Below are 27,009 nucleotides of genomic sequence, written 5' to 3'. Positions count from 1 at the left end.
AAGCAATTAAGAGTAGAAAAGTGGGAGGGCCGGCGGGAGTTGTGGGAGATATGTTGAAGGCAGCAGGAAGTTGGGGTGTGAAGAGAATGACAGAGATCTGTAATCTGGTGGTGAAAGAAGGCGGCATTCCGGTGGATTGGGAACTGAGTACCCTCGTCCCTCGATACAAGGGGAAAGGTGACCCTCTGGAGTGTGGCTCGTACCGAGCGATAAAGTTATTGGAGCATGGAATGAAGGTAATGGAAAGGGTGTTGGAGAGGAGGATGAGGAAGAAAGTGAAGATTGACGAAATGCAGTTTGGATTTATGCCAGGAAGAGGAACGACAGACGCGCTCTTTATTGTGAGGCAGCTGCAGGAGAAGTACATGGAGAAGTTGTTTCTTAAGTTTGTTGATCTGGAGAAAGCATTTGATAGGGTTCCACGCAAAGTATTGAGATGGGCATTGAGGAAGTTAGAAGTGGAGGAATGGTTGATCAGAGTAGTGATGGCAATGTACAAAAGAGCGCGCACAGCTGTAAGGACGAAGGGCGGGAACAGTGGTGAGTTTGAGGTGAAGGTGGGAGTGCACCAGGGGTCGGTACGAAGTCCACTACTATTTGTAGCTGTGATGGAGGTGCTGGCTCACAACGTAAAGGAGGGTTTACCGTGGGAGTTGTTGTATGCAGATGATCTGGTGTTGATTGCGGAAAGTATGGATGGACTGAAGGAAAAGATGAACAAGTGGAAGGAATGTATGGAGACAAAAGGTCTGAAGGTGAATATAGGAAAGATGAAGGTGATGGCAAGTGGTAAAGCATGTGGTGAGGTGGAAAGAACTGGGAAGTGGCCATGTGCTATGTGCAGGAAGGGTGTCGGAGTGAACTCAATTCAATGTACAATGTGCGCTGAGTGGGTTGATCAAAAATGTAGTGGTCTGAGAGGGTCATTAACCAGTGTGGCAGCTACATTCAAATGTAAGGTGTGCACAGAGGGAGCTGCCGATGGAGGAAATGTTGAGTTGGATCTGGGAGACGGCGTGAAGCTGGAAGGTATGAAAACATTTTGCTACCTCGGAGACATGCTGAATGGAGAAGGTGGATCAGACTCGGCAACGGTTGCTCGAGTGAGATGTGCATGGAAGAAGTTTCGGGAACTGAGTGGTGTGCTGATGAGGAGGGGAGTGTCGTTGAAGCTGAAAGGAAAGGTGTATGCTGCATGTGTGAGAAGTGTTATGATTTATGGGAGCGAGACATGGGTAATGAACGTAGAGCAGCAACGAAGGTTGGAAAGGGTGGAAATGCGAATGGTTCGGTGGATGTGTGGAGTATCGTTGAGAGAGAGAGAGGGAAGACAAATGATGAATTGCGAAAGATGATGGGAATAGAGTCTGTGATTGGTGCTGTGAAGAGGAACAAGTTGAGATGGTTTGGTCATGTGTTGAGGAAGGATGAAAGTGACTGGTTGAGAAGAGTGATGGAAATGAATGTAGAAGGAAGTAGAGGACGGGGAAGACTTGCCCAAAGGTGGTGGAAGAAGAAATGCGGGCAAGGGGGTTAACAAGGAGAGATGCAGAAAATAGGGCAAAATGGAGAAGATTGTCATGGGGACCGCAAGGCTAACCCCCGCTCTAGCAGGGAAAATGGCCGTAAAATGCATGTTGTTGTTGTTTGTACAGGGATGGCATACACATTGAAGAATCACCCTGCCTGAAAAACACCACGATGACAGTTTATAGTTGGGTCGGGATTGAAACTCAGGCTAGACAGCTTAGAGGCGAGAGTGCGTACCTCTTGGCCATCTTGTCAGCCTATAAGCAAATACACCAATCAAAAAATTCTTATTCTTGAGATTCGAATTCATGATTACAGCAAATTCTCTTCCAGAAAAAAAACGACAGACAGCAAAAAATGCAAAACCTTTTAGACATAATCTAACAAGATAATTGCAAAGAAAAATTTCACATTTTACAAGCATCTATATAAAGTTTTTGCAATAGTTTTAATTAAAATTAATAAAAAATAGATCATTTATTTTAAATCGAATAGACTATCCTTTGTTTCATACATCACACTAGTTCCCGCTTATTAAAATTAATATAGTCTACATGTTTGTGATACAAATTCAACTATAACATGCATTTTCTGCAAAAATTCAAAATTCAACTTTTACTTCATGTGTACTGTTGCATATGTTAGGGATCCTTTGATTGTTAGATGCAAAGCAAGGGAAAGAAAGAGGGGGCAAAGACTTAACATACAGGCTCATACCTGTGGCCAGAGGAAGTTTGAAGCCAGGAGTCGTCAACAGGTGGTGGCAATGGTGTGGTCACTGTGCCAACATTGACGTCACCAATTATATTAAGGGCCTCCTTTAATGCATGGTACATATGCAGGACCTCCTCACGATGCTGTGCCACTTCTGGAGACTCCTCCATTAGGCCTTCCTGGTCGATGGTGAGATGTGCCAACAGCTCCGAGTGTATGAATTCCTTCGTCTGTCAGGAGAAGCCACTGAAGCTTACTCAACGACAAAAATACAAGGAAACCATTCGGTAGGCAAGACAAAATAGCTCACACCTGCACCCCTGATCAAATTTATACATCTTTTGTATTGTGCTTCTCGACACAAAAATAGGTGAATAATGCAAGACTGAAACTATATTTCTGCAATCACACAGCAATCGCCAAGGGCAAGCCTCCCCTGGAGCCCACGATCCAATGACGGCCATATTATTGTCAGATGACTATATGACCTTGATCTTCAACATTTAGGTATATAGTGTAACTTACGAAAACGTGTCCCCATCTACAATGTATCCATAAAACTAAACATCATGCAAATTGGAGGAAGATTATTCAAGTTATAATCAAAAAGGTGTTTTTAGCTGCGACGAGCAGCTCTATGAGAGGACCGCGTTGTTGTTCTTGTTGTTGGGGTGTCTTTTTAGCTGCGACGAGCAGCTCTATGAGAGGACCGCGTTGTTGTTCTTGTTGTTGGGGTGCCTTTTTGAATAGCGCATGCGCATACACTCGGACGTGCGTTGGTACGAGATAAGAACATCTCAACGTGTCTAAAATCAGAGACACATGTATAGAAACATGCGCGCGTGAATCAGCTGATCTCAGGCGACTGGATTTCTAGCTGCGACAACTTCTTGTTGTTGGGGTGCCTTTTTGAATAGCGCATGTGCATACACTCGGACTTCCCCTACCAACCAAGCCCGTTTCAAATTATCCCTCTGCCACCCAGAATTAATATTCATAAATAACATTAATGAATCAACATTAACATTAACAGGAATAACATTCACGTCCATACATTATATGTAATCAGTTGATGAAGCATGTTTCGTCGCAAAACAAAGGACAAGACCAGAACTGAAAGACAAAAAGATGCTTGTGCATGCGTATAATTTAATGACTGGTCGAATTTGGTAGCGCATATTGCAATGGATATCCTCCTGATTCTACACGTCGCAGCTGGTGACCACACTGTGATCATTTTTCTATTGTTGTTAATTAAGTCACAATTTGAAAATGTAGATCAAGGACACCAATCAAATATCAGGTACACAAGGACAGTGCAGGTCCACTATTATAATGCAAGACATCTTGGAAGGCCAAGTGGTCATTAAGATTCCGCATTGGCAAAATTGAGCGATGACAAAAAAACAAAAACAAAAAAAACCCCCTAGTGGTTACAATGATCACAGTTCGTGGACCAAGGTGTTTAATTTTTGTCGCTCTCAAAGTTTTGTTCTGAGAACTCTTTTTAGGATCGTCACCGAACCACAGACTGCCTCTAATTGTAGTTCACTTGTGGTAATATTCTCAATTTCCCGGGCTAAGCCCGGGGATGGTTTTTAAAATCTTAGTTATAAGTTTTATAAGTTTAGTTTAGTTTAAAATCTTAGTTCTTAGTTTTACAAGTTTAGTTTAATTCTTGGTTTAGTTTTATAATCTTAGTTAGGGGGAGGGGCGAATGTGGAGAGGAGGGGTGGGAGAGAAAGGAGGGGTGGGAGAGAAACGAGAGATGGGAGGGAAAAGGAGGGAGGCAGAGGGTGGGGAGAGGGAGAGAGAAGAGAGGAGGGGGGTGGGGGAGAGGAGGGGAGGGGAGACCAAGAAGGAGCAGGACAGTGAGGGGGGGGGGCAGGAAGGGAGAGTGAGCAGGGAGCAGAAGCAAAGTGATAGGGGAGCAAAGGAAGAGTGAGCAGGGAGCAACAGGAGAGGGAGGGGAGCAGGTGGAGAGTGAGCGGGGATCAGGAGAAGGGTGACCGGGGATCAGGAGAAGGTTGAGCAAGGATCAGGAAGAGGGATGAGTGTGGAGCAGGGAGCAGGAGTGAGTGGGGATCAGGAGGAGAGTGAGAGGTGAGCCTGAGAGTGAGGTGAGCAGGAGGGGGTGAGGATGGATCAGGATGAGGGATGAAAGGTGAGCAGGAGAGTGAGAGGGGAGCAAGACGAGAGTGAGAGAAGCAGGAGTGAGCGGGGATAATGAGTAGAGTAAGAGGGGAGCAGGAGGAGGGGAGAGAGGAGAGCAGGAAGAGGAGTGAGCAAGGAGCAGAAGAAGGGTGAGCAGGAGGAGGGGTAAGTGGGGATCAGGAGGAGATGTAAGTGGGGAGCAGAAGGAGGGGTGAGCAGAAGGAGGGGTGAGCAGGAGGGGTGAGAAGGCGGGGTGAGAAGGAGGGGTGAGTAGTGCGCATACCTCTACCAGGCTGAAGAGTTTACGTTTTGTATTCCACTGACAGAACAGATATGGATTCGGACCTGAATCAAAATCTAATCGGCTTGTTCTTGTCGCCTAACCAACACATTCACAAAGTTTTGCTATAACTCATCCACAACTTTTTGACATATCATGTGTTACGTGCTCCTCCCCAAACCCCGGTCACGGTGTCCCTCCGAGCCCCGAGAGGAGTCATGGCAGAAAGATGTGTTATTCTGTGTGTCAAAGATCAATGGTGAAACCACACCAATTGTTACCAACAAACAAGTATTGTATTAAGGTCACACAAGAATAACAGCACAAAAACAATATTAATCAATTGTACAACAAATATATCATTCCTATGATGGTTCCATCAGTTTCGTACAATATAACTCACTGTGCTCCAAGTGAGCTAAAAGAACATTCCCAATGTCTCTGTCCCGGCTTCAAGCCAAAGTCGATCCACGCTCCAGTGATCGTCAGAACGATGTTGTATCGAGACCAGAATCCCGTTCGGTTGACAGTCACACTGCCAAAGATGGGCAAATGTACCCTCAAGAGGCGACTGTGAAAACACACCTTCGGGTATGGACGTTCAACGGCTCCCCTTACGGCGAACCGCAAATTCCCAATCAAAATCCACGTTACACACACACACACCAGGTTAACGTCTGGATGCGGTGAAATGGTTGAAGCAAGGTGAAGAGCCTAGAGCGATGCGAAATCGGGCGCGAGGCAAAATGGCCAACCGGCCCGTACTCGAGGCATAACGGCACTCCAACGATTCTCTTCGGAATCAACCGCAAAACCTGTCACGCAGGTTTATCTGTCACAGCGATAACAACTCTGTCGCAGGAATCCCTTTCCCAGGAAACCCAAAGTTCACTCGTGACCCCCGTTTGCCAGCGTTTGCTCAAGACCTCAAAGCAGCTCGGCTCCTTGTCCACCTCACTTGCTCCGCCTCCTTTTCCTCTTCTTCTTCCTCTTCTTCTTCTTCTTCTTCATCCGGTTCGAGATCCGGTTTCCGGTTTCTTTTTAAAACATTAATTTTTTTTACCTTTTGAAAACAGTTATCTCCAATTCACTTAAACGATAACAATAATAGTACATGGAACCAAAAATGTTTACAGTGGATGAGAACCACAACAACGGAAGTGACGAATCCGTAACACATGGTATATCGTTTTTGACACGATCACTCAATGGTGGTGAATCACTTTAAAATTAAAAAAATTCACTGCTCCAGATCCGCATTCAGATCTTCACTAAAATCAAATTGATTCTTCCTTCACACACCCAACACATCCATCACATTTCATCCAAATCCATCCATAACTTTTTGAGATATCATGCTATATATCGCTTTTATTCCCATCACTCAATGGTGAAGAATCAATTTTAAAAAATAACTTATTTCGCTGTTGTCCCTCCCTTCTCCTGCCTTCTCCTGCCTTCTCCTGCCTTCTCCTGCCTTCCCCTCAGTGAACAACTCACATGCATCCCCATCAGCGCCCTCACCTGCATCCCCTTCTGATGAGTTCATCCAGTTCACTGGATTGAAATTCATAATCATCATTTGAAAATTTGTGAGTATTTGTGTAAATAAATATTTGAAACGGTACCTGCTGTTTTTTTTTTTGTTTTTTTTTTACAGTACGGTAGTTAAGCATTTTTTATAAACGATAATCACATTCCTTCAATAAACATTGCAAACGGTACCTGGTCTTGTCGTTTTTACGACGTTGCCCATAGGGCAAGCCGTCTAGAACAGTGTTTGTCCATTTTTGTTTTGTTTTTGTCAAAACCTCGACTTTTTGTCAAACCTCGACTCTGATTCTGCAACTGGACCAGACGGCATCAGCCCACGGGTCCTAAAATCCTGCTCTGCCGCTCTATCTCACCCTCTCTCTGTTCTTTTCACCCTATCTTTTGCTCAAGGTCATCTGCCAGCATCCTGGAAATCAGCTAACATTACCGCTTTACACAAAAAAGGTGCAAAAACAGATCCTTGCAACTACAGACCAATCAGCCTGCTCCCAATTATCAGCAAAGTCATGGAATCCATCATTGCTTCGGATATGAAATCTTTCCTCTTCTCCAATGGCTTGATCTCTGATCATCAATTTGGTTTCAGACCAGGTCACTCTACTCTGGACATGCTGCTTCTGCTGTCTCAACAATGGATGGAGGTCCTGAATGCCAAACAGGAAATCAGAGCTGTCTCCCTTGACATATCAAGGGCCTTTGATACGGTCTGGCACCCAGCTCTGCTCACCAAACTCTCCTCCTATGGTATCCATGGAAATCTCCATGCATGGCTTGCGGACTTCCTCTCTGGTCGTAGTCAACGTGTGGCCCTGAATGGATTTCTCTCATCTCCCCTTCCTGTTCAGGCTGGAGTTCCCCAAGGAAGTGTGCTGGACCCTGTGCTTTTTCTGGTCTTTATCAATGATCTCTCTGACTCTCTGGAAAATCCTCTCTATCTCTTTGCTGATGACTCCACTCTCTGCCGCTCCATTCCTCTTCCCTCAGATAGGCAGTCTGCAGCCTCCTCACTCTCTGAAGACCTGGACAAAATCACAGACTGGTCAAACAAGTGGAACATGTCTTTCAATCCTGCCAAATCTCACTCTCTTACTATGTCTCTCCGAAAAGATCGACTGGACAACCCTCCCATCTACTTTCTCAACAATCCTCTCCAAGAAGTTCTGTCACTCAAGCTTTTGGGTCTCACTATCTGCCATGATCTTTCTTGGGAAAACCACATTTCCAAGCTGGCCTCCAAAGCCAGTCGCCGAATGGGCATCCTCCGTCGTGCGAAGTCCTTCCTCGGCACACCTGAGCTCCTCACCACATACAAGGCTTTCATCCGCAGCTCAATGGAATACTGTTCTCCCCTATGGGCTGGTGCTCCTGCCTCACACCTGGCTCGGCTTCACGCTGTTGAATCCAAAGCTTTCAAAATCATTGGAATCTCCCGCGATGAAGCTATCTCTGAGGGCCTTTCACTCACTCACCGCAGGCAGGTAGGTGGTCTTTCTGTCTTCTACCGACTCCTCTCCGGCCTTGCTCCCCCAGCTCTCTCCGTGCTCTGTCCCCCAAATATTCCTACAGGTCGCACAAGATCTGCCAGCAACCCTCTGATGGTTAAACTGCCGAAATCTCGGCTCTCTGCTCACCTTCACTCTTTCATTCCTCTTTTCTCCCGCCTGTGGAACAAACTCCCACACTCCCTTCAATCCCTCTCCTCCCTCCAGGTCTTTAAAACAGCTGTTCACCACCATCTCTTATCTTCCCCCATCCATAACCTTGATCTTTTCTACCCCCACTAATTCACCCCAGATCCACCTTGTTTGAAATTCCAACTTATTTCCTGGAAATCCTGGCAGTGTCCATATGTTTATACCTCTCCCACCCCCCCCCCCTTCACATGCCTCCCCCCTTCACATGCCTCCCCCCCAAAGCCCTCTCCCTCCCACAGATCTCTCGATGTCTCCATGTCTCTCGGTCCCTGCTCTCAAATGTTGTGTTTGTGTCCTTCCCCCTCTCTCCCCATCTTGTCTACCGCTCCCGATGTTATTTGTTTTATGTGTCTGTTTGTCTTTCTGTGTGATTAATTTTCGCTCTTTCACGAGCCTCGATCTTGTATACAAAAAAAAAAAAAAAAAAAAAAAAAAAAAATCTGTATGCATGTATGTCCCCTCAAACTTATACCAATCAAAGCTGATGATCTCGTCACATAACAGGGTGATGTGATTACATCTGATGTCATTACGGCAATACGGCGGGTAACTCTCCACGCTCCTGCATTTTAATTCCAATTTCGTTCAAGCCGAACATATCGTCGAACCTGTCGTATATCACAATCGCAATTCTCTACCTTTACCTTTTTCATTTAGTGTGAAACACAAACAAACCGATTGTTAAAATAACCATCAAATATCTAAAGCATCGGAGGGACGTCTCTTGCAACAAAACAGTACGTATAGGCCTGATGCTTTATGTCTACCCTTCGGAGGGCTTCGGACAAATTAAGCCCAGGTTTCTTAATACAGTAGTGTATCGTTTCAGTCAGCTTCGTTTTCATAATAGTAATAATAATAATAATAATAATAATAATATACATAGTAAATATGACCAACTTTCTTTCTTTACTTTCTTTAGAGGCCATTTTTCCCCGCAAAGCGGGGGTTGGCCTTTTTCGGGAACCGTGGTTGTTGTTGTTTTTCGGTCCCCTTTTTGAAGCAATGTTTTACGGCCGGATGCCCTTCCTGACGCCAACCCTTTTTGCCGCCTTTAACGACAAACAGGGATCTTTAATCCCTGTTTCCCAATACATACATACAATACAATACATAACACTTTAATCCCAATGTCGTGAATACAAAGTTCATGGATTGAAGCAGTATATGGTTCATGATTCCATGATAAGCGGTGTATGGACTAACAACCGCGGAAGTAAGGAATTCACCTCGGTTTTTTGATAGCATGTTATTAACTAAACCCTTGTGAGGTATATAGATTACAATAGATCTTCCCTCAGTTCTGTAAGTTAAACTTACCACATGGATGTCGGGATTCCTCCAAATTTCTTTGTTTAATGTTATAAGCAGCATTAGCGACTGTTTAAAAAGCTAATCATATGTGTTTGCGGTTTATAATATTTTACAATTCCGGCTACGCCGCTGTTAGACTTTCGGTCTTGTTTTTTTACTAGTAGGCATTTTTATGAAAAGCTAATCATGTGCATTCACAATCAAAAAAGTGTTTTTTTATCTTCTGAAAATTTACCCCATGAATCAGGAACCACCGGGAACCTGTCCCCACTTTTTCCATTCAAACAATGTCCGACATGTGTGGTATCAACACATTTGCGGCATTTTTCATGAATCACGAAAGGCCAGGAACCTATCCCCATTTTTCCAATTCAAACAATGCCTCGACTTTTGCAGCATTTTCCAGGAATGTATTCCATGTGAATTTCGGGGTCCGACAGTACTTTAATTAGTCCGTGAGAGTATATCGTGTTTCCAAGATGAGCCACGTTTGAATAAGCCGAAACAAAATGGCGGCTAAGACCCCTGCAAGGTGATGTTGAGCTGATCAAGGATAAAGCCTTTTATGAAGGTGAGCCATTATTTATCTTCAAAAGGGGTGTTCATATTTATACAACCACCCAGTTTTCATTCATGCACTCCTTTGGAGTTACCTTAGTATGCATGAAAAGTTTCAGACCGCTAGGTTTTATGGCTTTGGAGTTATGCAGGAGACACTGACACACATTGCCTTTTATTATTATAAATGAACTTTATTTATTTATTTTAGTCTTTCTTCTATTTATTATTTATTTATATTCTATATTTATTTATTTTATTTTATTCCCCCAAAACCTTCTTTTTTTTTTAACTGTCGTTTTCATCAAATTTAGTTTGAAAACAAAGCGGACGTGGATGGGCATTGCATTTTGAGATGCTTTCTAGGTTGACCACTGCTTCTCATTCTTTGACTTCCGATGTCTGGCCAATGAAAATTAAATCAGGATACAACAACAACAACAGGCATTTTAAGGCCATTTTCCTTGCTGGAGAGGAGGTTAGCCAAAACGAAATCAGGATGATGGTTAAAAAGAATAAAGAAAACATGAACTAGTGAAAGAGGCATGCCGAACATAATGCATCTGCAATTGAAAACTCCCGCTCTCCACCTCCCCCTCCCCCTCCCCCCCAACCTTCCTCCTTCAAAGAAAACAAACAAACAAAAAAAACAACACACAAGATATTTATCAGAAAAAAAAAAAGATACAAAGTGAAATACAAGAAAACTTACATTATGAATCATCAGGTGGATTATCGTTTTCGGCATAAGGTCACGAATGGCCTTGCTGACAATCGCCATGTACGAGTCAACAAGGTTACGGATGGTCTCCACCTGCCTCTCCAACTGTGGATCCATTGAGGTTATGAAGCTGTCATTCGCCGCGGATTCACTTCCTTCGCTCTGCTGTTTTGGAGCATAGGGAGGGAAGAAAATCATGCAGCAACGAGAACGGCACTCGGTAGAGCGCATACCCATATGCCAGGCTGAACAGTTTGTTTTGTATCCCAATGATAGGCCGGATCTGGATTCGGACCTGAACCAAAATCTAATCGGCTTGTTCTTGTCACCTAACCAACTCTTCCCCTAAGTTTAGTCATGTCATCCATATCTTTTTTGTGTATCGCTTTTGTTGTTGTATATCAATATAATGTTTAATTTCGCTTTTCGCCCAATCCCTCAATGGTGAGGAATCACTTAATAATTAAATAATTCTCGTATCCGAATCCATATTCAGATCTTCACCAAAATCGATTCGATTAGTCCTCATCACACACACAACCTGTCCACCAAGTTTTGTCCAAATCCGTTCATAACTATTTGAGATATCCTGCTATATATCGTTTTTCACCGTCACCCAATGGTGAAGAATCAGTTAAAAATTCTACTGGCCGGATACGACTCCGGATCTTCACCAAAATCTAACCATTTCATCGGTGTCACATACACCACCTCTCGTCCGAATATTTTGTCCGAATCCGTCAACAACTTTTTGAGATATCTTGTTCACAGACAAACAAACAAAGAAATATGTCTTGCAGAGCATGATACTTGAAAAATCCCGAAAATAAGTTGTTAGCCTATGATGACCTCAAAAATAATTGATGGTCGAATTCAGTGACCTGGTATGCAAATTATCTTAAACTTTCAAGTCGATAGAATTAAAATTCAGGATTTTAGAAATTCGGCCTATGTTGACATTTTCACCTATGTTGACCTCAAAAATACTTGGTGGTTGAATTCAGTGACCTGCTATGCAAATTATCGTAAACTTTCAAGTCAATCAGATGAAAATTGAGGATTTTAGGAACTTCGGCCTATGTTGACCTTTTGGCCTATGTTGACCTCAAAAATACTTGGTGGTTGAATTCAGTGACCAGATATGCAAATCCTCTTAAAATTTCAAGTCAATCGGATGAAAATTGAGGATTTTAGAAATTTGACAAAGTTGGTGACCTTTGGCCTATATTGACCTATTGACCTTTGACCCCAAAAACAGGCTTCTTGCTTATGACCAACTCTACCATTTGGTGAAGTTTCGTGAAGATCGGTTGAAAATTGTGACCTGTAGGAGACTGACAAAGAGACAGACAGACAGACAGAGGCAGACAGGCAGACAGACAGACAGACAAACGCACAAGGCCAACCAATATAGTTGTAAAATCTTCGATTTTCGCAAGTAATAAATAGAAGGCTATTAAAATTAAAATATATATGTGCACGCCTCAAAATGGGTGTGACAAACAAAAGGTGTTACAATAATATTCATTGGTTTATTTATTCAAACCATTACAAGGTTTCATAAAATTAATTTTCAACACCCCACCCCAGTGATTGTTTCACTTGCGATACAAAGACCTCCAAATACCGTACAATGAAAAAGAATAGTCTTCATTTATAACATCATCAATGGATGTTTTGCCAGTTTCTGGTCTATACGAGTGGGGCAAAGGTCGTGGTCATTTTCTCAATGTCATTTTGAATGGTACAATGTCTAAAAAATTTAAATTTGGGAGTAAATATGCCTTCCATCTATCTCCACAAATCTCCCATCTTCTTGCTTGGTCTCCACCTACCTACATAATTATGTAAATCCTTATTGGAAGAGAGTCTGCTTGTCTGATAAGCACCCAGTCATATTAGTCTGTAATTCCTTTAAACCCGATGATATTAATGGATCAATGTTGTCACCTTAAAGATTTTGCTGATTGTTTTTCACAGCATTAAGACCACCATAAATAGCATTCTAACTTTTGATAAAAGTCGACTTTTATACATCTATCTATAATTCCAGTAATCTCTGTACGTTTGTACGTCTGTACGTTTGTCTGTGACCGCTGTTTCTCGACAACTACCGGTCCGATATACTTGAAACTTGCCAGGTATATTGCTGGGGACCCGAGGATGTGCCTTTTCAAGGTTTGAAATTAATCGGACAAGTACTTACCGAGCTATGGCGATTTAGCCGTTCGCCGTTCGCTTTGCCGTTGCGAATGGACCAAACCATTCATGTAAATAGAGGGGGGGGGGGGGGGGGGGGGGTTCTGTGGTCGTTCGCTTTGGCTTTGCGAATGGACCAAACCATTCATGTAAATAGAGGGGGGGGTTCTGTGGTCGTTCGCTTTGGCTTTGCGAATGGACCAAACCATTCATGTAAATAGAGGGGGGGGGGGGGTTCTGTGGTCGTTGCGAATGGACCAAACCATTCACATCGAATCATCGAATCACATCGAATGGACCAAACCGTTCGCTTTGGACCAAACCATTGCATGTAAATAGAGGGGGGGGGGGGGGGTTCTGTGGTCGTTGCGAATGGACCAAACCATTTCATGTAAATAGAGGGGGGGGGGGGGGATATAATTTTAGATATATATATAGTACGGGCATTGGCAAGGAACGGGCACCCACGTACGGGCAATGCCCTAGTTTCTTCAAATTCTCACAATAATTCAGTAGGAGGAGCTCAAAGGCAAGTTTTACAGAATTCAGAATAAATAAATAAATTAAAAAAAATTGTTACGCTTGCTTGGAAAATTATCTTTTCTAAAGTGATATTTATAACATCACTTGAACCAAAGTGGTGGAAAATTTGATGTACACATTTCAATTATTTCACTTACAATCATGAAGATGAAGAAGAATAACAAAGAAGAAGAAGAACACGAAGAAGAACATGAAGATGAGGAAGATGAGCATTAAGAAGAAGATGATGAAGAAGAAAAAAAATGAACAGCACCCAGGCATACATCCCTGGGATGGCTGAAGAACAGAAGCATATTGGGGGATACCCATAGTTGTGTAGTGGTTATGGACAATCATCCGTGGCAGACGTCTCTGCAAGACTGCAGTTTCACAATTTTCAATGTAAAGACCTCTGTAATCGAGCAAGTTGGTCATTTAACTAAACAAAATTTTGCAAAGAAAATATACCTGTCCTCTCAATCCCCTGAATGCTTTAATTTGAAGCACAATTGCACCACAGAATCAGCGCAACATCACCTTGATTCAAAACAATTTACTATAGGCTTGCAAGAACTGAAACCAAATGACACAAATACAAATAGTGAATTAAATCACCAATTAAAATACTATGGACCAGCAGGGGAAGCTATAGATATTGAGGCTCATTGGAAGAGCAGAACAAATGGGGACGATCGATCACAGAAAAAAATATAGCAAACGGAAAATGTGTGACAACAAACAGATGCACTACAGCAAAATGAGATCAATCAATTGCCCGAAGGTTTGGAACAGGCTTTGTGCTCAGTATTGGAAATGGGAGAGACCATGATGCGGTGGTGGGCAGCAGACTCAAAATTGTGTCAGGAAGAGCACGAGACAATGGACTCAGGAGGACAGTTAAACATGCAAGAAAGGAGGTGTATGACAGAATGAAGTTGAAACAGATGTGGTGAGGATTGGGGGAAGGAGGGGGAAAAGATGAGAAACAGCAGCATCAGCCGACAACACAAGGCCATATCTCATGACACTCCAGATGAAAGCTTTGTACAATGTTAAAAGCCGAGGATAGCGGAGGGTGGAGAATTCCGAGGCGGCAGTCACAGCCAGTTTTGGAAGCCAGCTTGGAGATACGATTTGCTCATGACTACTTATAGCTAATAATGTGGCCCAGGAAGTCCAAAAACTGCCCCTCTTCTAGTGGATGACTGAATGAATGAATGAATGATCGTTTTGAGGCCATTTTTCCCTGCTAGAGCGGGGGTTAGCCTTGCGGGCCCCATGACAATCATGGTTCCCTGTTTGAGGCAATGTTTTTATGGCCGGATGCCCTTCCTGACGCCAACCCTTGGTCGCTTCTTACGATGCCGCAGGGATACGGTGTACCTATTCTAAACCGGGGTACACACCGGGAGACTAGTGGATGACTACAGAAAGAAATCACAAAATTTGCCTGTTGATCCTGATAGAGGAACATGATGACAATAAGGGTCATTATTGCACTAAAAAAGCATATCCAAGGAGATAGAAGGTTAGTTTTTTTTTTTTTTTTTTTTTAAAGCTCTTTTTGACTACAGATCAGTAACCTTACATTCTGTTCATAAGCAATGTCAGGGAATCCATCATTGCTGTAATGTAAATTATTTCCTGTTTTCAATCTTTGGCCAAAAGTTTGGATTCTGTCATGGTCAAACTCTAGAAATGTTGCTGCTTCTCTTTCAGCAAATGGTCTGAGGCCCTAAATCTCAAAATATGTCAGGACAGTGTCACTGGACATATCTTAGTTATTCGACAGTTGAGCATCCTGCTTTATTTACCAAGCTCTGACTGGGGCAGACAAAGCCACTTTAACTCATACAGTTACTATCAATGGAACCCTCATCTGGGAGGGTTCCATTGATAGTAACTACTCCATGAAAAGGTTCCATTAATAGGGAGGGTTCCATTAATACTCTTCCAGTGGAGGCTAGAATACCCCCAAAGCAGTGTCTTTGGTCCAGTCTTGTTCCTCAACTACACAAATGACCTCTTGAATGCTATAGAAAGCCCTCTCTTCCTTCATGCAAACTCCTCCACATTGTAGTTAGTACAGTACCCAATTGCACTGATCAACCAACTGCAGCTATATCACTCTCTGGAAATTATTATATGCTGTCTGGGAAATGGAACATCAATGTCTTTCAATCCCAGAACATCACAGTGTCACCATGTCACTCTGAAAGGATAGTCAAACCAACCCACCTATCTCTTTCTATGGTCTGCCATTGTAAGAAGTTCAGTTTCTTAAATTCCAAGGCTTCTCACATTGCAGGTAGGCCAGTGAACTTTTTGAACTACTTCAAGTGAATCGAGCCCCCCTGGGGCACAATTGAGTATGGTATTCTAAGGGCTCACTTTAAGTAGTTAACTGCCTCTCCTTGGTTCCAGATAACTTTGCTCTCTCTCTCAACCTGACAATCGTCCCCAAAAACCCCAGGATGCACGTGTTCTTGCACTAACCCCCTCCTGGTTAAACTCCTATCATTTAGGCTGACTGCACACCCAATCTCTTTTGTTCCTCAACTTTCCATTCTGTGCAACTGCATTCTGGGGGCTGTGCTACAACCACTCTTCGCTCCAGGGCTTCAAGCAGGCTGTGCATCCCGATCTCCTCCTTATTACCCCAATCTTATTTCCTTTCACAAAGCCCGGAACAAGTGTGTGTCTAACCTCAGGGAGAGCCAGGAAACAATATCTCTCTACTCTCAAGAGTGAACTCTCAAACCTGTCTCCCTCCTCCAAATCCTGGTGGCGTCTGGTCAAATCCTTTTCTGGTGTTTGTTCCCTTTCCATCCCCTCCCTTATATCAAATGGCTACACAGCTGACTCTGCACGTGAAAAAGTTGAATGCCTCAACTATGTGTTTACCTGAAAAACTTGTGTCCCAAACCCATCTCTCTCTGTACCCACCTTACCCAGTCAAACGCAGCTGCTCCTGGACTCTGTGCCCTTCTCTCCTGACAAGGTGGAGAAGTTTCTTTCAAACCTCGACTCTGATTCTGCAACTGGACCAGAGGGCATCAGCCCACGGGTCCTAAAATCCTGCTCTGCCGCTCTATCTCACCCTCTCTCTGTTCTCTTCACCCTCTCTTTTGCTCAAGGTCACCTGCCATCTGCTTGGAAATCAGCCAATATTACCGCTTTACACAAAAAAGGTGGAAAAACAGATCCATGCAACTACACACCGATGCATGCAAATTGGGAGCCTGCTCCCAATCATCATCAAGGTCATGGAATCCATCATTGCTTCTGATATTAAATCCTTCATCTTCTCCAATAGCTTGATCTCTGATCATCAATTTGGATTCAGACCAGGTCATTCTACTCTGGACATTCTGCTTCTGCTGTCTCAACAATGGATGGAGGTCTTCTCACACTCTCACTATGTCTCTCTGAAAAGACCGTCTGGACAACCCTCCCATCTGCTTTCTTAACAATCCTCTTAAAGAAGTTCTGTCACTCAAGATTTTAGGTCTCACTATCAGCCATGATCTTTCCTTGGAAAACCACATTTCCAAGCTGGCCTCCAAAGCCAGTCACCGACTGGGCATCCTCCATCGTGCAAAGTCTTTCCTTGGCACCTCTGAGCTCCTCACCACATACAAAGCTTTCATCCGCAGCTTGATGGAATACTGCTCTCCCCTCTGGGCTGGTGCTCCTGCCTCAAACCTAGCTCGGCTTCACGCTGCAGAAACCAAAGATTTCAGGATCATTGGTATCTCCTGCGGTGAAGCCGATTCCGAGGGCTTTTCTCTCTCTCACCGCAGGCAGGTTGACCACCGTCTTTGTCTTCTACCGACTCCTCTCTGGCCTTGCTCCCCCTGCTCTCTCTGTCTGTGCTGTTTCCCCCAAATATGCCTTCAGGTCACACAAGAACTGCCAGCACCCATCTTGTGGTGAAACTGCCAAAATCAAAACTCTCTGCTCACCTTCACTCTTTCATTCCTCTTTTCACTCGCCTCTGGAACAATCTCCCACACTCTTTTCAATCTCTCTCCTCCCTCCAGGTCTTTCAAACAGCTGTTCACCACCATCTTCCCCCATCCAAAACTTTTCTACCCCCATTAATACACCCCAAATCCACACCTCTTTCAATCTCCAACTTGATTCCTGAAATTTCTAGTAGTGGCAATTTGTTTTATACCGTGTACCCCTTTCTCTCCTGCCCCCTCCCTTCCACAGATCTCACGATGTCCCTGTTCCCTACTGTTGTGCTTGTGTGGTTCCCTCTCTCTCCCCATCTTGTCTCCCCTCCCTTTATGTTTAATGTGCTAGCATTAACGAGCACAATTGTGCTAATGTGCTAATAATGTGCTATAATGTGCTCGCATAATTATTAGCATAATTTAACAGGAGCCTCGATCTTGTATTCAAAAAAGAAAAAAGAAATATCAATCCTTTGGAGCCAAACGCCTTTACTTGCAGGTTAGTGTTTTATTACCTAATCTCTCCTTTTTCCCCTTTCTGTTTATTTATTTGCTTGTGTTGTTATTCTGTTAACTGTTGCTCTATAGTCAGTTCAGATTCTCAATCATCTTGCTCTTCCATGAGCCTCGATATTTGAAAGAAAAAAAAATAAAAGTGTAAATTAAAAAAACAAGATGCATGACATACCCCTTCTCTTTCTGGGTAGACCCCAGCACGAAGAAACGAAGCTTTCCAGCTGTCCATTTCCTCCTGGTTTTCAGAGGCCAACTCCAGTTGCCGGTAGTCTTTGTACACATTTCTGAAAAAATATTGTATTGCCATTTTTATTGTTGAAGCAACTTCTTATCTGAATCACGTCATTGTGTTAAGAACGAAGTGTATTTGCCATTTCCTTAGAACAACAGTGGTGTAATATATGGGTCAAAGTCCAATATCTTCAGAAATTAAAACAGAATGCATAACAATGTGATTTGTTTGAGTTTTCAAATTCTTTCACAACAATTGTGATGACATCAGAAAGTGAAAGTAAATTGGTAGTGAAAGATCATTGTAAATGAGCAAAAACAAAACAAAATGGAATTTAAACAAAATAATTCTTTGAAGTGGTGCTTTCATATAAAACGACGACCAAGAAACTGCCACCATGATCATGTCAGTCCGACAAAAAAAACCCCAAAACACAACAACAAATAAACAGACTATTTTGTTACAAGAACAATCAATGGGATGGAAATACACAAATTGAAGGATCTTTGGCATGTCCTCAGTTAAGGACAGCTTACTAAATCCATTTCTACCTATAATCTTGCAATGCAATATCTTTCACATCAGGTAAACCTCACCCAAAAAGTGCTTTTTAATTTTACTAGAAATTGTCATGAGCACATAATTACCTCCACCATCAAAGCCTGTGATCAGGATATCTCAAAAGGTCGTGGACAAATTCAGATGAAACTTTGAGGACAGGTTGGGTAATTGACAATGACAAAATGATTAAATTTTGGATAAGATCCGGATACAGATCCGATAATTCTTTACGTAATTCTTCACCATTGAAATGGGAATGATATCGAGTCACCAAGATGGGGCCAAAAACGATGAACTAGTATAGCACGATATCTCGAAAAGTTGTGGACAGATTTTGCCGAAACTTGGTGGATGGGTTGGGTGTGTGACACGGAAGTATCGATTCAATTTCAGTGGAGACCTGGATCCGGACCCAATAATTTTTTTAGGAATTCTTTACCATTGAGTGACAGGGCTAAAATTATATATAGCACGATGTCTCAAAAAATTATGGACCGATTCAGACTAAACTTTGTGGACAGGTTGGGTGTATGATGCTGACGGATTTCTTCGATTTTGGTGAAGATCCGAATTGGGATATTATATTTAAAAAAATTTATTATGTGATTCTTCACCATTAAGAGATGGGGGGAGGGGGGGAAACAATATATCCTATGCCTATAGAAAGTTTACACTGCATTTCAAATTTTTCAACTTTTGTTGCCTTATAGCTTGGATTTAAATTGCATTAAATCAGACTTTTACCACCTTTATTTACACATCATAACCCACAACTTCCAAGTGAAAAACAAATTCTACAAATTTCAGATGAGAAACTGGGGTGGATGGGGTGAGCTGATGAGATTTCAGATGAGCTGATGAGAAACATCCCCAAACCATGATGCTACCACTACCATGCTTCACAGGCAAGGTGGTGGGAGCATCATGGTTTGTCTGGCTATAGTAGAATGGTGTTCTTTGGGTGCTGTGTTGGGTTTGCACAAAATATAATGTTTTGCATTTAAGCCAAAAAGTTCCATCTTGGTTTTGTCAGACCACAAAACTTTTTGCCACATGGCATTAGGAATCTGCAGAGTGGTTTTTTGCATACCTCGAATGGGACTCTATGTGGGCTTTTATGAGTAATGGCTTCCTTCTTGCCACCCTACCATACAGGCCAGACTTGTGGAGTGCTTGGGATGTTGTTGTCACATGCACACAGTGACAATTCTTTGCCATAAAGGCCTGCAGCTATTTCAAATTTGCCATTGGCCCCTTGCCCTTGGTGGCCTCTCTGTTCAGTCTCCTCCTTGCTTTGTCATCCAGTTTAAAGGGATGACCTGATCTAGGCAGGGTCTTGGTGGTACCATATGCCTTCCACTTATTAATGATTGTCTCTTGACTCTGCTCCAATGGATATTCAAGGCCTTTGAAATATTTTTATACCCATCCCCTGATCTGTGCATTTCCACAATTTTCTCCCTGAGATCTTTTGAAAGCTCTTTGGTGCTTATGGTTGAATCTTTTCTGTGAAATGCACTACCCAGCAGAGGAAACCTACAGGAAGAGCTGATTACATCCACCACCAAAGGTGGATGGAGGTTATGTTTTCACCCCTGTCTGTCTGTTTGTTTGAGTGTCATTTTCGCAAAGGTGTCTACGCAAATGCCAACATTAATTTTTGGATTCCTCATGCTCTGAATTTACAAAAATGCATAGTTTTGCTAATCTCCAAAAACTCTGAACGAAAAAACATAGTGAACCTGACTAATACCTGAGCTAATTTACTATTGCTATTATAAGGGGGGTGGACACTTATCCAACCAAGATATTCCAGTTTTGTATTTTCAATTAATTTTCTGAAATTTGTAGAATTTGTTTTTCACTTGGATGTTGTGGGTTATGATGTGTAAATAAAGGTGGAAAAAGTCCGATTTAATGCATTTTAATTCCAGGCTATAAGGCAACAAAAGGTGAAACTTTTGAAAGGGATGTAGACTTTCTATAGGCACTGTATATACAAATATACATATATACATATACACTACATGACCAAACGTATGCGGACACCCCTTCTAATTAGTGGATTCGGCTGTTTCAGCCACACCTATTGCTGACAGGTATATATAATCAAGCACACAGCCATGCAATCTCCATAGACAAACATTGGCAGTAGAATGTGCCACACTGAAGAGCTCAGTGACTTTCAAAGTGGCACTGTCATAGTCAGTTCCAACAAGTGGCTCTGTCACCACCTTTCCAACAAGTCAGTTCCTCAAATTTCTGCCCTGCTAGAGCTGCCCCGGTCAAATGTGTGCTGTTATTGTGAAGTGGAAACGTCTAGGAGCAACAACAGCTCAGCCGCAAAGTGATAGGCCACACAAGCTCACAGAACAGGACCGTAGAGTCATGATGCGTATAAAAATCATCTGTCCTCGGTTGAAACACTCACTACAGAGTTCCAAACTGCCTCTGGAAGCAAGGTCAGCACAACAACTGTTCGTCAGGAGCTTCATGAAATGGGTTTCTATGGCCGAGCAGCCGCACACACACAAGCCTAAGATTACCATGCACATTGCGCAATGCCAAGCGTCGGCTGGAGTGGTGTAAAGCTCACCGCCATTGGACTCTGGAGCAGTGGAAACGCGTTCTCTGAAGTGATAAATCACGCATCACCATCTGGCAGTCTGACGGACGAATCTGGGTTTGGCAGATGCCAAGATAAAGCTACGCCAGAATGCATAGTGCCAACTGTAAAGTTTGGTGGAGGAGGAATAATGGTCTGAGGCTGTTTATCATGGTTCAGGCTAGGCCCCTTAGTTCCAATGAAGGGAAATCTTAACGCAACAGCATACAATGACATTCTAGACAATTGTGTGCTTCCAATTTTGTGGCAACAGTTTGGGGAAGGCCCTTTCCTGTTTCAGCATGACAATGACCCCATGCACAAAGCGAAGCCCATACAGAAATGGTTGGTCGAGATCGGTGTGGAAGAACTTGACTGGCCTGCACAGAGCCCTGACCTCAACCCCATTGAACACCTTTGGGATGAATTGGAACGCCGACTGCAAGCCAGGCCTAATCGCCCAACATCAGTGCCCGACCTCACTAATGCTCTTGCGGCTGAATGGAAGCAAATCCCTGCAGCAATGTTACATCTTTTTTTCTTTTCTTTTTTTTGTATACAAGATCGAGGCTCGTGAAAGAGCTAACATTAATCACACAGAAAGACAAACCGACACATAAAACATACAACATGGGGAGTGGTAGACAAGATGGGGCAAGAGGGGGAGGAACACAAACACAACATCTGAGAGCAGGGACATCGAGAGATCTGTGGGAGGGAGAGGGCTTTGGGGGAGGAGGCATGGAAGGGGGGGGGGGGGTGGGAGAGGTATAAAACATATGGACACTGCCAGGACTTCCACGAAAGAAGTTGGAATTTCAAACAAGGTGGATCTGGGGTGAATTAGTGGGGGTAGAAAAGATCAAGGTTTTGGATGGGGAAAGATAAGAGATGGTGGTGAACAGCTGTTTTAAAGACCTGGAGGGAGGAGTGGGATTGAAGGGAGTGTGGGAGTTTGTTCCAGAGGCGGGAGAAAAGAGGAATGAAAGAGTGAAGGTGAGCAGAGAGCCGAGATTTCGGCAGTTTAACCATCAGAGGGTTGGCTGGCAGATCTTGTGCGACCTGTAGGAATATTTGGGGGACAAAGCACAGAGAGAGCTGGGGGAGCAAGGCCGGAGAGGAGTCGGTAGAAGACAGAAAGACCACCTACCTGTCTGCGGTGAGTGAGTGAAAGGCCCTCGGAGATAGCTTCATCACGGGAGATTCCAATGATTCTGAAAGCTTTGGTTTCAACAGCGTGAAGCCGAGCTAGGTGTGAGGCAGGAGCACCGGCCCATAGGGGAGAACAGTATTCCATTGAGCTGCGGATGAAAGCCTTGTATGTGGTGAGGAGTTCAGGTGTGCCGAGGAAGGACTTCGCACGACGGAGGATGCCCAGTCGGCGACTGGCTTTGGAGGCCAGCTTGGAAATGTGGTTTTCCCAAGAAAGATCATGGCAGATAGTGAGACCCAAAAGCTTGAGCGACAGAACTTCTTGGAGAGGATTGTTGAGAAAGTAGATGGGAGGGTTGTCCAGTCGATCTTTTCGGAGAGACATAGTAAGAGTGTGAGATTTGTCAGGATTGAAAGACATGTTCCAATTGTTTGACCAGACTGTGATTTTGTCCAGGTCTTCAGAGAGTGAGGAGGCTGCAGACTGCCGATTCGAGGGAAAAGGAATGGAGCGGCAGAGAGTGGAGTCATCAGCAAAGAGATAGAGAGGATTTTCCAGAGAGTCGGAGAGATCATTGATAAAGACCAGAAAAAGCACAGGGCCCAGAACAGTGGAAAGCCTTCCCAGAAGTGGAATGGATCTTGTGGAAAGCCTTCCCAGGAGAATGGAGGCTGTTATCGCAGCAAAGGGGGGGTGGGGGGGGGGGGACCAATTCCATATTAATGCCCATGATTTTGGAATGAGATGTTCGATGATCGGGTGTCCACATACGTTTGGTCATTTAGTGTACATATACAGTACATGTATAGCATGATATCTCAAAATATTGTGGACCAATTCCGACAAAACTTGGTGGACGAGTTGGTTAGGCAACCAGGACAAGCCAATTCCATTTTAGTTCAGGTCCAGATCCAGATCCGGCATATCAATGGAATACAAAACTTAAACTGTTCAACCTGGTGAAAGTATGCACTCCACTAAGTGCTGCTGTAGTTATCCACTGTGGTCACCAGCAATAAATAGGAAAAAAAAGAAGATAATATGCAACAAAAGTACAATGTTTCATGAGGTTTAGGTTGGCTACTCTAAACTTAGACCCAAAATAATAAAAATAAAAACATTCAAGATGTCATGACATAAGCCTTCTGGCATGATTCAGCCACAAAAATGGTAAGTATCTTCTGGAAATGTTTATTTTATTCAACACCACATTCGTGTGCAAAATAAAATATTCAGCAGCATTTTTAGATATCCCATTCAAAGTCAAAATGTCAATAAGATAAACAATAAGTGTCAGATATGGCTTCAATACCGGACAGGCCAAACAAAATGGTGCTTCCTAATAAACACATCAGCCAACACAGGCTTGCTTTACCCTCAAATACCAGTCAATGCCAGGACATAGTGATCAGGAATGCATTTGATCCACATGTCATCTCAGTTTTCAAAGCCATTGTGGTGTGGCTGGACCTGAGAATAGTATCTGGCTCAGTTTATTCTCATCAAAATGCTCGCTGTCGCACTGTGATGTTGAAGAGATTTTTGTCTTTGCTTGTGTAGGCAGACACGAGACGTCTCGCACTTTAAACACAACACACTAAGAATGAGATGCAGCATTCGCAGAGATGAACATCTTTATCTGAGTCAACCCTCCTTGCCTGGAACTATCTCTGGAGAAGGTTTTCCTGTTTCTCCAGAGAAAGCAGCTGCGTGCCCAATTGGCAAGAACTTTACACGCCACCAACCACACACCAAACCAAGGGGTGGGGTCAAGTGTTTCCCTTTGCAAAAAGGGAAGTTTAAAAGAACATCATGAATGGAAACAAGAAAGAACTAGAGTTCATAGAACACGATACCTCATGCAGTGTTCAAGTATATACTTTGATTTTAATAAAATGATTTAAAATATCGTAATTTTTTTTTCCAAAAGTGTAGCGCTATTGAAGCAGTCTTGTAGATTACCCTAATTAACATGCCCAAACAGAAGGGTTTTGGAAGTGACAAGGTGATTTGAGTTCCACAGCGTTCAAGTATATAATTCAATTTAAATAAAATAAAGATTGAAAAAAATCGCATAAATAAATTCAGGAATGTACCGCCGTTTCAGGCAGCATATTTTACACCACATTTAAAAAATGGAAATCACCCTCGACAAGGCATAAAGCCACTCTAAGTAAGGGGCTAATGGAAGGTTAGATAAAGATAAGGATAAAGCAAAACAAAATAAAAAAGGAAAAAAATAACAAGAAAACATCCAAGACACAGGAAATAGACAGGTAAAATGCGATAAAACCTCAAATAAGTGGGAAGTAAGAATTGACATTCCTCTTGAAGCTGAGTAGATCGTAGGATAATGGGAAGCACGTTACAGGAAGTGAATTCCAGAGCGAGACGGTCTATCTGTATAGCCTATCATTCTGCACTTCAGATCAGCTATAGTGTACTGGTGTGCAGTGATGGCAAACCGCGTCGTGCGTCCAACCACTCATGTGGAAGGAAGAAAGTTAGAAAGTCCAGGAGAACATTTGCCATGGAAATATCTATAGTACAAACCAAGAGTGGCAACTGACATACGGTGAGAGAGCGGTTGACGAGTTGAACCTATCTCCACACCAACCAGGTTAACTATGCGTTTCTGGAGCCTATCAAGTATAGATGCTGCAGACAGGTGCTCCAGCCCAAATGTGGCAAGAGTACTCCATGAGGAGACGTACAGTTGTCTTATAAAAGTACAAAACAGCATCAGGAGGTAAACACCTCTGTGCTTGATAAAGACAACCAACTTGCTTGGAAGCACACTTATCAATACCAGAAATGTACTTATCCCAACGGATGTTAGAGGAGATTTCCAAACCAAGAAGCCGAAGCTCAGATGATTCTGTTAAGGTTAAAGACACCAAGTGCACAGAAGGGAAAGACCTGTTTCTAGAGTGAGACATGGATAACAATTTAGTTTTCTTTGCATTGAAGTTTACCAGCCTGTCATGTCCCTACTTTAAAACATTCTACAAATCATTGTCCAGTGAAACTCCAACCTCATTACAAAGTGTTGAGTGAATCAGCAGATGTTCAGTAAAGTGAAGAGTCATCAGCATACATGACTAGCTGATACAGAACATCACCAGGAAGATAATATAAACAAGGAACAGAGTAGGAACAACAACAGCCATGTGGAACACGAGAATTGATGGAGCAAGAAGGAAAAGATTGACCCTCAAGTACCACCTTCATCTTGCCATTTGTAAGGAAAGCCAAAACGATTGAATATATCACTACAGATACAGTGCCTTCAGAAAGTATTCACACCCCTTGACGTTTTAACATTTTTTTGTGTTACAACCTTAATTTAAAATGGATGAAATATACATTTTTTGTCACCAATCCACACAAAATACCCCATAATGTCAAAGTGAATACAGGTTTTTAGAATTTTTTTTTAAACAAATTTATTGAAAATGAAAAACAAAAATATCTAATTTACATAAGCATTCAGCCCCCTGAATCAATACTTAGTTGAAATGCCAAAGGCCGAAGGCATTTCAACTAAGTCAAAGTCTTCTTGGGTATGTCTATCAGCTTTGCACATCTGGATTTGGAGAGTTTCTCCCATTCTTCCTTGCAGATTTGCTCAAGCTCTATCAAGTTGGAAGGGGAGCATTGGTGAACAGCAATCTTCAAGTCTTTACACAGACTATCAATAAGATTCAAGTCTGGGTTTTGGCAGAGCCACTCAAGGACTTTCACATTCTTGGTCTGAAGTCATTCCAGTGTTGCTCTGGCTGTATACTTGGGGTTATTGTCTTGTTGGAACATAAATATTCGCTGCTGTCTAAGGTCTTTTGCACTCCAAAGCAGGTTCTCAAGAATTTACCTGTATTTGGCTCCATTCATTGTTCCCTCTATCCTTACAAGTCTCCCAGTCCCTGCTGCTGAAAAGCATCCCCATAGCATGATGAAGCCAACACCATACTTGATTGAAGGGATGGTGTTAGATGCTGATGAGCTGTGCTCGGTTTCCACCAGAAGTAGTGCTTTGCATTCAGGTCAGAGTTTAATTTTCGTCTCATCAGACCACAGAATACTTTGCCTAGTGCTCTGTCTTTCACGTGCCTTCTTACAAACTCCAAGCATGCGGTCATTTGCCTTTTTCTCAGGAGAGGCTTCTGTCTGGCCACTCTCCCATAAAGCCTAGATTTATGAAATGCTGCAGGCATTGTTGTCCTTCTGGCAGGTTTTCCCAACCAAGGAACTCTGTAGTTCTGTCAGTGGTCATTGGGTTGTTGGTCACCTCCCTGTCCAAGTCATTTTGCCCGGTTGCTCAGTTTGGTTGGACGGCCAGCTATAAGAAGAGTCTGCGTAGTTTCATATTCTTTCCATTTCCTAATGATGGAGCTCACTGTGCTATTGGGAACTTTAAACAATGTATAAATTGTTTTAGACCCTTGCCCAGATGTATTCCTCCTCACAATTCTATCTCGGAGTTATATGGACAGTTCCTTGGACTTCATGGTAGTTTCTACTCTGACATGCACTGTCAACTGTGGGACCTTGTATAAAAAGGTGTGTTTCTTTATAAATCATGTGCAATCAATTGAATTGGCCACAGGTGGACTTCAATCATGTTGTAGAGACATCTCAAGGATGATCAAAAGAAATTGGATGCACCTGAGCTCAATTTGGAGTGTCATAGCAAAGAGGTTGAATACTTATTGACTAAGACATTTCAGCTTTTCATTTTTA

At 42.9% G+C, this 27,009-nt stretch overlaps 1 protein-coding gene across 9 annotated transcripts in view; it reads right to left on the bottom strand.

Moving 5' to 3' along the window:
• The window catches only part of LOC137432678 (dynamin-1), a 240,133-nt gene that overhangs the window by 22,300 nt on the left and 190,824 nt on the right, over positions 1–27,009 (bottom strand). For 5 of the 9 annotated variants that reach the window (XM_068124772.2, XM_068124769.2, XM_068124775.2 and 2 more), the window contains exons 16-18: positions 17,891–18,002; positions 10,511–10,684; positions 2,248–2,474 (exon numbers count right to left, since the gene is read on the bottom strand). In XM_068124772.2, coding sequence (XP_067980873.2) covers positions 2,248–2,474; positions 10,511–10,684; positions 17,891–18,002 — 513 coding nt within the window. The remainder of the gene's footprint in view (positions 1–2,247; positions 2,475–10,510; positions 10,685–17,890; positions 18,003–27,009) is intronic. The other 4 variants (XM_068124771.2, XM_068124774.2, XM_068124770.2 and 1 more) reach the window with 1 other exon arrangement.

Source organism: Myxine glutinosa, chromosome 8 (genome assembly GCF_964187855.1).
Source record: "Myxine glutinosa chromosome 8, kmMyxGlut1.1, whole genome shotgun sequence".
In the NCBI taxonomy this organism is placed as follows: domain Eukaryota; kingdom Metazoa; phylum Chordata; class Myxini; order Myxiniformes; family Myxinidae; genus Myxine; species Myxine glutinosa.
The sequence above is the reverse complement of the archived record's forward strand: the minus strand, read 5'-3'. Positions and strand labels throughout refer to the sequence as shown.